Source organism: Episyrphus balteatus, chromosome 1 (assembly GCF_945859705.1).
Source record: "Episyrphus balteatus chromosome 1, idEpiBalt1.1, whole genome shotgun sequence".
NCBI lineage: Eukaryota > Metazoa > Arthropoda > Insecta > Diptera > Syrphidae > Episyrphus > Episyrphus balteatus.
In genome coordinates, this window is record NC_079134.1 from 169,698,364 (window position 1) to 169,711,854 (window position 13,491).

Sequence of the window (13,491 nt, forward strand, 5' to 3'; positions counted from 1 at the left end):
CCTACTCGCGATTGGTAATTGATTCTGCTACCATTATTCAGCTGGTTTTTTTTTAGATAATTTTGTTTGATGTCTAGCAAAGTATCTTGTTTGCTTAGGCTAGCTAATGAGTCAGTAGGTCAGAGACACGCACACATGCGCACAACAACATGCTGCACCATGGTTAGCTTCAAAAACGAGTGAAAAGTGTGACACAGACGGACTGGGCTAAGTTGTTGGATGATTGTTTAGAGTTATTTCAGCTTATTATAGTCGGGAAAATAAAGTTGTTGGGAATATATTCTTTACATTCATGAAGACTATTTTCCTTCATAAATTCGCATCCTTGAAGAGGTCTTTAGATCTTCATTTTGGCTTCGGAAATCCCTGATTCGTCATTAATACTTTTTCTTTCATAAATTCTCATCCTAAAGATGGTCTTAAGGTCCTACTTTTTGCTTGTTCTGATTCGTCATGAAAACTTTTTTTTAATAAATTCCCATCCTCAAAGAGTTCTTTAAGTCCTACTTTTGCTTCGTTAAGTCCTGATTCGTCATGAAGACTTTTTCCTTTTATAAATTCACATCCCCAAAGAGTTCTTAATGTCATACTTTTTGTTCTGTGAAGTCGTGATTAGTCATGAAAACTTTTCTCTTTCATAAATTCGCATCTTAAAAAAGGTCTAAGGTTCATATTTTTTGCTTCGTTAAGTCCTGATTCCTGATGGAGACTATTTGCTTTTTTAAATTCACATCTTAAACGAGGTCCTAGGCTCATATTTTTTGCTTCATTAAGTCCTGATTCGTCACAAAGACTTTTTGCTTTTATAAATTCGCATCTTAAAAGAAGTCTGAGGTTCCTCCTTTTTTCTTCGTAAAGTTTAATTCATCGAGAAACTTTTTTCTTTCTTAAATTCGCATCTTCAAAGAAGTCTTAAGGTAATACTTTTTGCTTTGTGAAGTCCTGATTCGTCATGAAGACTTTTTTCTCTCATAAATTCGCATCTTAAAAGAGGTCTTAGGCTCTAACTTTTTGCTCCTAATTCATCATGAAGACATTTTTCTAACATAAATTCGCATCTTAAAAGAAGTCGTAGGTTCATACTTTTTACTTTATGAAATTCTGATTCGTCATGAAGACTTTTTTCTTTCATAAATACGCATCATGAAAGAGGTCTTAGATTCATAAATTTTGCTTCGTGAAGTCCTAATTCATCATGAAGACTTTTTTCTTTTATAAATTCGCATCTTAAAAGAGGTCCTAGAATCATACTCTTTACTTCATGAAATTCTTATTCGTCATGAAGACTTTTTTCTTTCATAAATTCGCATCTTAAAAGAGGTCCTAGATTCATACTTTTTACTTCATGAAATTCTGATTCGTCATGAAGACTTTTTTCTTTCATAAATTCGCATTTTAAAAGAGGTCTTAAGGGCATACTTTTTGCTTTGTGAAGTCCTGATTCGTCATGAAGACATTTTTCTTACATAAATTCGCATTTTAAAAGAGGTCTTAAGGGCATGCTTTTTGCTTTGTGAAGGTCTGATTTGTCATGAAGACATTTTTCTTACATAAATTCGCATTTTAAATAGGTCTTAAGGGCATGCTTTTTGCTTTGTGAAGGTCTGATTCATCATGAAGACATTTTTCTTACATAAATTCGCATCTTAAAAGAGGTCTTAGGTTCACAATGTTATGGGCTTTGTGAAGTCCTGATTCGTCATGAAGACTTTTTTCTTACATAAATTCGCATTTTAAAAGAGGTCTTCAGGGAATACTTTTTGCTTTGTGAAGTCCTGATTCATCATGAAGACTTTTTTCTTTTATAAATTCGCATTATAAATGAGGTCATAAGGTGTTAATTTTTGGTTATTGAAGTCCTGATTCATCATATAGACTTTTTTCTTTCATAAATTCGCATCTTAAAAGAGGTCTTAGGTAGTTACTTTTTGTTTCGTGAATTCCTAATTCATCATGAAGACTTTTTTCTTTTATAAATTCGCATCTTAAAAGAGGTCTTAGGTAGTTACTTTTTGTTTTGTGAAGTCCTAATTCATAATGAAGATTTTTTTCTTTTATAAATTCGCATCTTAAAAGAGGTCTTAGGTAGTTTCTTTTTTTTTCGTGAAGTCCTAATTCATCATGAAGATTTTTTTCTCTTATAAATTCGCATCTTAAAAGAGGTCTTAGGTAGTTTCTTTTTTTTTCGTGAAGTTCTAATTCATCATGAAGATTTTTTTCTTTTATAAATTCGCATCTTAAAAGAGGTCTAAGGTAGTTTCTTTTTTTTCGTGAAGTCCTGATTCATCATGAAGACTTTTTTCTTTTATAAATTCGCATCCTAAATGAGGTCGTAAGGTGTTAATTTTTGGTTATTGAAGTCCTGATTCATCATATAGACTTTTTTCTTTCATAAATTCGCATCTTAAAAGAGGTCTTAAGTTAATACTTTCTGCTTCGTGAAGTCCTGATTCATCATGAAGACTTTTTTCTTTTATAAATTCGCATCCTAAATGAGGTCGTAAGGTGTTAATTTTTGCTTATTGAAGTCCTGATTCGTCATGAAGACTTTTTTCTTTCATAAATTCGCATCTTAAAAGAGGTCTTAGGTAGTTACTTTTTGTTTCGTGAAGTCCTAATTCATCATGAAGACTTTTTTCTTACATAAATTCTCATCTTAAAAGAGGTCTTGGGTAGTTACTTTTTGTTTCGTGAAGTCCTAATTCATCATGAAGACTTTTTTCTTTTATAAATTCGCATCTTAAAAGAGGTCTTAGGTAGTTACTTTTTGTTTCGTGAAGTCCTAATTCATCATGAAGACTTTTTTCTTTTATAAATTCCCATCCTAAATGAGGTCGTAAGGTGTTAATTTTTGCTTATTGAAGTCCTAATTCGTCATGAAGACTTTTTTCTTTCATGAATTCGCATCTTAAAAGAGGTCTTAGGTAGTTGCTTTTTGTTTCGTGAAGTCCTAATTCATCATGAAGACTTTTTTCTTTTATAAATTCGCATCTTAAAAGAGGTCTTACGTAGTTACTTTTTGTTTCGTGAAGTCCTAATTCATCATGAAGACTTTTTTCTTTTATAAATTCGCATCCTAAATGAGGTCGTAATTTGTTAATTTTTGCTTATTGAAGTCCTAATTCGTCATGAAGACTTTTTTCTTTCATAACTTCGCATCTTAAAAGAGGTCTAAGGTTCATACTTGTTGCTTCGTGAAGTCCTAATTCATCATGAATGCTTTTTGTTTCCATATTTTCTTATCTTAAAAGAGGTCCTAGGTTCATACTTTTTGTCAAGTCCTGATTCGTCATGAAGACTTTTTTTCTTTCATAAATTCGCATTATTAAAGAGCACTTAAGGTCATAAAAATAAAACATAACTTATACCGAACCATATCAACAATTGTAAAAATTAAAACTCTAACTCCCTGCCTATAAGAATTTTCATGAGCCATTGAGATAAAACTCGAAGCTAGTCACATAAATAAGCTACGTAGACTCGGGGGCAATATGGGGGTATCTAATGCCATCTTCAGCTCACTGAGATTCAGTTACAGAGCAAAATGGGAATGGGAATTAGGGGGAAAATAATTTTCATTGAATATGTTTGAAATTATTTTCTCTCATTGCCCCACACTGCGTGTGCGCGTTGTTCGCTCGTATAGTAATGGTCAATGGCAGTGGCAAGTATAGTACGTGGTATGTAAAAATTAAATTTCACTGACATTGATTATGTTGAGACCTTTTGTTTTTATTTTGTTTCAATGTCTCATTTGTTTCTTTTTTCTACTAAAATAATTGATGATGACCTCTAGAGATAATATGTGTAGACAAAGAAAAGGTAGGTAGGTTGTAAACATAATGTTAATAATGATAGAAGATAATGTAGGTAGACTAGCATTTTGAGATACAATGTACCTAGGTATGTAATTGAGTAATTTATTTTTTATGAAGCTTACAAATTTTGTCGTAGGCTAATAACTTTTAATTTTAATTTACATTTCTATAAATAGCTTTGAAAATCTAACTTCTTTCTTACCACTTACGAATTTCACTTACTCGAAACATTGAAATAAGATTCAAACAAAATTTTGTCATGTCTAAAAACCACGTCTAAGCTATAGGTACCTTCTTTCAAGGCCTCTTTAACCTCTAGCCGTGATATAAATTCTTAAATAACCTAATGCACTTTCATTTCCCTCTTTACTTTTCTTATTGATATGCAAATCTCGTATTCGACATTCTTTACCTTTTTAAACAGTCAGCACATAATTGTACTTAAAACTTTCGATTTCTCCCCAAAATGTCCACAAAACGCAAAAAAGGTGCAATTCTCCGAAAATTACCTGTCCTCTTTTATTTTAATTTTTTTTTTTTTTTTTTTGACTAATATTTTTGGAATTTGGTATTAAGATAAAAATACTTTCACTTTAAAATTCAAGTAAGTATAGGTACCCACTATATCCACAAAAAAAAAAAATTCCATAGTTAAGTACATTTTGGTTACTAATTAATGGTGTTCGATATCGTTTTATGACCAAATTATAAGTTTGAGAACATTTTTTTGTTTTCGTTTTTATCGAAGAGATATGATCTTTTATTTTTTTTTCTCCTGACAACTTGATTAGTTTGGTTACCATTGAGTCCAAGAAGACAAAAAAAAGAATACAAAATAAGCAGACACAACATAAAATTTGCATAATAACTTTAAAGAAATTGAAAGTTATCTCAAAGAAAACAAAAACTAAAAAAAAATACCCACGAACGTCCATTCTCAATTTAAGATTAACAAAAAAAAAGAACTACTTACTAACAACACAAGGAACGTGTATAACTTTCACTTGCAAAAGAACAACATGACGAAGCCAGGCAACCTTCCATACAGAAACCTTACTCCCTCACGATGGGACACACAGTGGAGTTGAATATATTTAAGGTTTGACCAAAAAGTTAGCAATTTGAAATTAAGTTTTTGTTTTGTTTTGGAAGTATTGTCTATCTCAAAAACCTTTCACATGAAGTAATATAAAGTTTTTGAAGAAAGGGGCTGACATTTTTGTATTTTAAGAAGGACCTAATCAAAATTAACGGAAAATGAGCTCGAAAACCCATGACCACGCCCATATTTATAAATATTTTCTATTCATTAAACAATTTAATACAAATTATCCGGCTTTCAAGCCAACAATTTAGAATTGAAATTTAAAAAAAAAAAAATTTAAAACAATTCAAACTTTTGACACATTTTGTCCCACTGTGATACCTTACCTAGATGTAGGAAAAAAATAGTAAGAATGGAAACTATCACCTTAGGCAAAAGATCGTGTAAAGGTTTGGCTGCTTTAAAAAAAAAAGCTAAAAAAAAAATATCTAAGATAGTCATCTTGGCGCACTTGAGACTACGTATTGTACCTATTATTTTAAGCACATGGTTTTCGTTTTCGTTCCGTATGAGTTACTTGGTCATGAAATAAAGTGATTCACATGAGATATGAAACAAAATACTACTTATGTTTTGGTTGGTTTTCTTTTATTTTTATTAAATTAAGACATTATGGGAAGATAGTAATGTAGATAATGTCAAATTAACGATTTAGTATTATTGACATCGGGAGCTTTTAAAGCATCAACCTAACTTATGCTCATTTTTTTTACATGTGATTTTTTTTACTAGGTTACTTCAATATTAAACGCTATAGCAAAGCATTATTTCATTGAACTTGGAAATGCAACAATATATTATTTTAAACGACCAATTCGTTCCAGTGTTGTTTCTCGTTAATTCCACTTATTATAATGAACACAAATTTATACTTGATAGTTTTCTAATAACAACATTTTGAATCTACCACGAATTCTCAAAAGCCACAATCTTGAAATCAAAATTCTAGAAATAAAAAATCTCGAAAAAAAATTAAGAATGAAAAAATTTCGAAAAAAAAAGAATCTAGAAATTAAAAATCACGAAACATAAAAATTACGAAACATAAAAATCTGTAAAAAAAAATCTGAAAGGTAAAAATCTAGAAAAAAAATGCATTAATTTTGAAGATAAAGTTTCCATTTGCTCGTGTGAACTTTATTTTTTATTTTCGCTAAGGAATCAGTGCCCGTTCTTTGCCTAATTTAAAAGATCTACAAGGGAGCAGAACTATTAAAAATGGTGTATATAATGATTTATATAGTTTTATATGTCTAAATTCCTTGGCCTATGAGGCTGAAGAAATATTTTTAAATTTTGTATTCATATTTGAAAGGGTTTTGTTTTTCTGTTTATTCATTACCAATGACGACAAGAAGATGAAGACTTTGTTCAATTATTGAGTGATACTGTTTATTTAATTTCGATTAGGGTGTGTTAGCATTTAGGCTAAAATTGTAATTGTTGTACACATGCACTGTGGCGTATACGTGCTTTTTTGTTTTTGAAGTGAAAACTTCTTAAGTATCGTAGTGATTTGAAACACGATGAAACGCAAAAGCGACAGGAAAAATCAATTGGTTATAACTTTTTTGTTTTAATAGATGAATGAATGAAATTTATACTGTAGATAGGTAATAAAATAAACTATAATTGTACAAAATTTCAATTAATTTCATATTCAAAATCTTGAGATAACAGTGTAAAGATGTTTTTTTTTTCTAAACACGTTAGGTATATATCTTTTGATCTTTAATTGAAAAACTTGAAAAATACCTCAAAACATCTGTGGAGATCTGTTGCCGATTACCAGCCACCAGTCTAGGAAGTACCGTAATCTCAGTTTTAAATTTCGTCATCGTTGGCTTTAAAAATTTCTTACTTTTCTTGTAGGCATTGTATAAATATGAATGAAGCGTCATATAAGAGGTGAAACAATAAGCTTTCAGGTGATACACAATTTATTATAGGTTCTCATTCAAAAAAATGGATTTAATGGTGTTAGAAGAGAAATAAGATTGTTTTTTTTTCGTTTTTTGATGAAAACATGTAGACGTGGTCGATATAAATATTTTGAGCTGAAACAATAAGCTTCCAGATGATATAAAATTTACTATAAGTTGTCATGTACAAAAAATGGATTTTAAAAACTTACATTTTTTCGGTTTTTTTTTCAAGAAAAATGATTTTTAAGGTTTCACTTCTACCACGTGTGAATTGCACACATGAGTTTTTTAACTGCATTGAAGAAGACGTTTGATCAACCTAGAAATTTGAAGGTCATGCAATCTGGCCATATGACACGTTATCTCAAAATTTCCAAAAAAAAATTCAACAACCCATTTTGATATTTTTTTTTCAAATCCAAAAATAAGTTTTTTGAAAATTTAAAATTTAAGATTATTTATATTTTTTTCTATGAAATATGTTAAGTTATTTACAAAGAGAGAGCAAGAAAACGGTTTTATGCTAGTTACCGTTCATAACACTGTCTGAAAAAAAAATCTTTAAAAAAAATACCTAGCACGCTTTGTAGGTCTAAACATAGTAAAATGGCATATTCGGTTTTTTTTTTTTGCAAATTGTGACCAAGAAATGGTTGATATAGATATAAATACTAGACTTCATAAGATCAAAAATGTACAAAATACTGTTGTTTTTTTTTATGTTATAGAGCGGGCGGCCACTGCAGAAACGCTCAACTCATCGAGCTAAAGAAAATTTCAAATGGGAAGTGAAAGAGGGCTATTAGTAGTTACGAAAACCACAGGTCTTCCCGTTCGCATCCTGGCACGATTGGCGTGGTAAAGTGCATTGTGCATCTCATAGAGTTAAAAGACAATATTGGTATCAAATTAAAGGTGATATTGTCAGCTATCAAATTTCAGAGGTCTTCCGGGTGAAAGTCTGGCAGTTTTTTCATGCAGCCCGTTTTAAGGTTAGAAGCGATGAAAGTGAGTTTTTTCATAAAGTCTCGTTTTTTGGTATTTTGGTCGATGAGTTAAGGAGTTTTTTCACTTTAAAATAAAAATAAGAGTTATTAGCATTTAAATATAAAACGATGTTTTGGAAAAAGCTTGATGGATTATGAACAATGACCTAAAGTATATGCAAAACTACGAATAATTCACGAAAAAGTCTCAAATAATACGCTGCGCCCCTTACAACTTACCGAATTTAAAGGCGAATTTAATTTCAAATTAAAGCTAATAATGTCTTTTTTTGAAAACCAGAGGTCTTCCAAGCCAAAAATTGGAAGTTAGGTCACGCAGCTTGTTTTAAGCTTAGGAGCATTTTTCACTTATAACGTTCCCCCAGGCTGGGGGGTGAAATGTCAAGATGTGGCTTGGAAGACCTCTGGTTTTCAAAAAAAGACATTATTAGCTTTAATTTGAAATTAAATTCGCCTTTAAATTCGGTAAGTTGTAAGGGGCGCAGCGTATTATTTGAGACTTTTTCGTGAATTATTCGTAGTTTTGCATATATGTACTTTAGGTCATTGTTCATAATCTATCAAGCTTTTTCCAAAACATCGTTTTATATTTAAATGCTTACAACTCTTATTTTTATTTTATAGTGAAAAAACTCCTTAACTCATCGACCAAAATACCAAAAAACGAGACTTTATGAAAAAACTCACTTTCATCGCTTCTAACCTTAAAACGGGCTGCATGAAAAAACTGCCAGACTTTCACCCGGAAGACCTCTGAAATTTGATAGCTGACAATATCACCTTTAATTTGACACCAATATTGTCTTTACCACGCCAATCGTGCCAGGATGTGAACGGGAAGACCTGTGGCTGTGGCTTTCGTAACTACTAATAGCCCTCTTTCACTTCCCATTTAAAATTTTCTTTAGCTCGATGAGTTGAGCGTTTCTGCAGTGGCCGCCCGGTCTATTATGTTATTTTTAATTTATTTTTAAAAACAATAATTTATTTCTAAATTCAATATTATATTATATCGGTTGAAAATTGACTGAGAAAAAACTGGTAGAACCATTTGAATCGCACAAAAAAAAATTACTGAGTTCTACATTTTGGGGGTATTGTTAAATTTGTACACACCGTTTTGTGGATTACATGCCCGAGTTTATTTTTTTAGATTTTTTACAATGCCGCTACACCAAAATCAATGGAAAATGCTGCTGTGAAGTGCAGATATTCTTTCCTTATACGCACATCACGAATGTGGAATTCTTTTATTATTTCCATTTTTACCTAAATGCATGTATTATACCTACATTTTTACTAACAAAATATCTTTTTTTTTCTTTTCAGAAGGTCGCAAACTCTTCGGTGGCTATCGGATAACCCCAAAACACTGTCGAGGAACAAAAACACTACCAGCTTCCGATCCACGTTCGAATGGACCAACGATATGTATGTTCAATCATGAATGTGCTCAACGAAATGGTGAAGTTGTGGGTGCTTGTATGGATGGTTTTCTCTTTGGAGCCTGTTGTCAAGTTCCACTATCAAATGCCAATGAGAACACCCTAATCAAAGATGCCCAAAACCCCAACTATCAAATGGTTACCCATTCAACAGAAGGTTACGATTCAGAACTTTATGGTGGCAATCAAAAATTCGAAAGTAATGAATTCCAAGAAATTCAAAGTTCATCCAGCAAATTGCATGATCCTTCTTCAACAGAACCATCATACATGGAAGAATTAATGAGTCAGAAAATACACAAAGTTAACATGACTGCATCGGGAAATAAAATCTTCTATGTTAACAAAGGTTCTGTAATGGTTTCATCACCTTCGTCTGTCTCGAATAGTGATGACTATGTTATGTTATCATCAAGTCAATCACCATTTGGTAGTGGAAATAGTGTTATGAGCGTTACGACAGAGCTCCCTACAAAGATTTCTACAGATTTGATGGATAATGAAGATTCTACACAAATTCCAATGATAATGAGCGAAACAGCTCAAATCAAGAGGAATTACTCCAGTGATGGTTCCTTAGATTTAGACATGGGAGAATTCACACACAGCGATATTACTCATCCAGGTGCTGAAACAGTTTTGATTGATAGTGATTTGCAATTCTCAACTGGTTATGGAGGACCTCAATCGGTTTATGTCCCTCCACCAGCTCATGCTGAAATTATTCCTCCAAGAAGAAAACCAAGTTTAGGTAGTCAAAGTGTAGGAAATCAGAATAAGAAACCTGTTAATGATCAATACGTCCTTATTCAAACCCTCGAAGCTTCTAAGAAACCTGCCCAAGCAAGTGGAACTACATCAACCGGAATCTCAACGAATATCGATTCAATTGAATCCATTATATTAATGTTGAATGGAACCAATCATGGGCCAACTTATAATGTTGGAAATACCAGTCCTTCTTATAACCATCCTTCCTATGGCCTAAATTCAGGATATAGACCTTTCGTTCCAGTAACTACAGTACGACCTATGGTTTCAGTGACAACAGGTTCTGGAGTCGTCCTAACAGATCACGTATCAACAACAACTGTTGAACCTGCATATTATGAAGAAATTGATGCCACAACATCAACCATTCTAGAAAACTCCGATGAGACTAATAATAAGTATCATTCTATTGAAATGTCAGATGAGAAACCTAGCTTCGTTGAGATTTCTTCATCTCCTCAAAAGCAAACAACTGATAAAATTGATTCAAGACCACCTGTAGGACCCCCACAAGGTTCTTACAATACAAATTCTCAAGAAATTCACAATAACTATGGTAACAATGTTAACTCCCATCAAGATGCAGCTAACCCGAATTACGGTTACACTAGCCCAGAACAGCCAACATCAGATTTCAATAAGATGCCAGCTGTTGGTGAAGCTTATCCTGTAATGGATGATGAAACTTCAGCTTATTTTGAATCCAGTATGTTGTCACAAGAACAGGCTATGAATCAGGAAAATGGAAACAAAGTCCAGCATAACAAGCCAATACCTCAAGAAATCATTGTTCAATCCCAATCAGGCTACTATGGTGATAGTAACTTGAGTAAGAAACCTCAATCAAACATGCCAACTCACCATAGACCATCGTCACAAATTCCCCACGATCAACAAACGCATCACAATCAACCTTTGCCACCACCTCAAGCTCTTGTACAGAACTATCAAGAAGTTACACACAGTCGGCCACAATCTTCATTCCAACCATCAACTCAAAGCTACGAGCAAACTTCAACCCAGGCACCTTCAAGAAGTCCACCACAAAATTATGAACAAATATCACAAAACTCTGGCCCATCCTCACAAAGGCCGGTTCAAGACTATGAGAAAATATCCCAAACGGGGTATATTTCCCATTCAACTTCTCACATTCGACCAACTACTCAAATTCTTACCACAAAATACGAAGTTCAATCCACTTCCCAACGTCCATCTTCAACCATCAGACCTACGCAAAAATTAGTAGTCACACAGGCTTATGATCAGAACTCTCAAAGCTCGTCAAGACCTTCCGATAACAATAATGATGGATACGGTCAAGTAAGACCAACTCAAAACTACGACCAGAGTCAGTCTTCTCAAGCCGAAAAAGAGGTTACACCAACTCCTGAATCACAGCTTATTGCTCAGCTAACTGATCGCATCAAGAACGGTTATCTTGCAAATCAAAATATTGCCCAAGATCAGTACCTTCCTCGACCAACACCACAAAGTGGTAGCACTCAATCAACATCTCGTCCAGTTGCAATAGCTTTAGATCAAAATGGTAACATTCAAGCTCAAGCTGGTTACTTCTCACAAGCTCCAACATTCGAAAAGATCGAAACATCGGCAAGACCAACTCAAGCCCCAGTTGAAACTAATTACCAAAGTTCTTCACAATCTACAATTTCATCCACCTCAAGACCGGTCACGGTAACAGCATCAAAACGTCCAACAAAACGCGTTACCAAACGTCCAAGTACATCAAAGAAACCAAGTACCAATAAACTTCCATCGGCAACACATTCATCCCAAAGTGGACTGCCTCCAAGTAGTCAAGATAAGAACCATGATGCAACAAGACCTCCAAACCAAAAACAACCTCTATCAACAAGTTATGTAACAGGTCCAACAACTCCACGACCAGATATTGATTTAAGTTTAGTTCAAAGCTCACCGGCACCTAGCAACCAACTTGCTGACAAAGTTGACTCATACTTAGGCTCCACTCAAGGCCCAGTTTATAGTTCGATATATTTGTCAAGTCCAACAGACGAGATCATCATACAAAACGGTCCAATTGGGGCCATCCAACAGAACTATAATAACAAACCTTTGTTTGTGAAAATCCCCTCGGCAACTCAGAAAACTCCATCACCGACGATTGTCATCACACCCAAGCCTACAGTTGTGAATCTAATAACTGCAAGCTCTTCTCCATATCGTCCAAATACCACTCCGGTTCCAAGCAACTCTTATATTTACAGTCCACTTGTTACCCGTCGTCCTGAATACTCTTCCAGTACCCAAGAATACATTAGTATTCCCCAGGTTACCTCAAACGAGTTTGATGATCCCGGGTATTCAGGTCTTCATACCGCATCAACCCCAAATCCGAACAAAATCCCCACTGACGACAGACCTGCCTTCCCAGGTTATTACGGACCAACTCCCTCTTATCCCACTTTCGAATTGCCAAGTGATAAGTACGGAAGTATTAATGCCGAAGAAGAAGAAGAAACTTACACTTCACCAAACGACTTTGTCAATTTCCCACCCGTGCGAAACCCTAACTTAAACATGTCCGCCACATCCAGTTCTGTGACAAATGATTTGGAACTTTCTACCCCGGCATTTGTGGAGGATACAATTTTGAAGGACAAAATGAATACTCTTGTGCATAAAATCGTTGAATCACTTCAAGATAATTTCGAAGCTTTGGCTGATATGATTGATGATAATAATAACACAATTGCGGGGTTTTCTGAACCCACACCAGCTCCAACAACTTTAGCAACGCGGCGTCCAGCTAGTAAAGCACCAACACGAAAGCCTACGACGAAGCCTAGTAGTTCTGCTGGACCAACAAGGGTCTCAACGAAAAAACCACCAACGAGGATTAGTACAGCAGCGCCATCTACTACAAGAAAACCAGCTCCAGTGACGACAAGGAAACCAGTTGTTACAACCCGCAAACCTACAACCAAGAAACCCGTGACAAGAAAACCCACCCGAAAGGTCACAGCTCCACCATCAACAACCCAACCGATTCGAGATGAATTAGTTGACGAAGAAGATGAGGTCTTAACCAACGAAGTCGATGACAACATTGGTGAGGAAGGTGGCGGTGGAAGGAAATTTCGTAAGTTATATTTAAAAAATTTCATATATCAAAAACTGATTGGTATTTTTTTCAGAATGCGGAGTTCGTCCACATATTAAATCGGGAAGAATTGTTGGCGGTAAAGGAGCAACTTTCGGAGAGTTTCCATGGCAGGTGTTAGTCAGAGAATCTACTTGGTTGGGTTTGTTTACCAAAAATAAATGCGGCGGAGTGCTAATTTCTAATAAATATGTTGTGACTGCAGCACATTGTCAACCTGGGTAAGTTTTTAGCAACATTTTGTCTTCATAGAAACCATTTGATTTTGTTTT

The 13,491-nt window shown here is 34.0% G+C and overlaps 1 protein-coding gene across 1 annotated transcript in view; it reads left to right on the plus strand.

Moving 5' to 3' along the window:
• Window positions 1-13,491, plus strand: part of LOC129912276 (serine protease filzig) — a 35,642-nt gene that overhangs the window by 19,292 nt on the left and 2,859 nt on the right. The window contains exons 5-6 of the mRNA XM_055990473.1: window positions 9,185-13,198; window positions 13,254-13,440. Of these exons, the coding sequence (XP_055846448.1) occupies window positions 9,185-13,198; window positions 13,254-13,440 (4,201 nt within the window). The remainder of the gene's footprint in view (window positions 1-9,184; window positions 13,199-13,253; window positions 13,441-13,491) is intronic.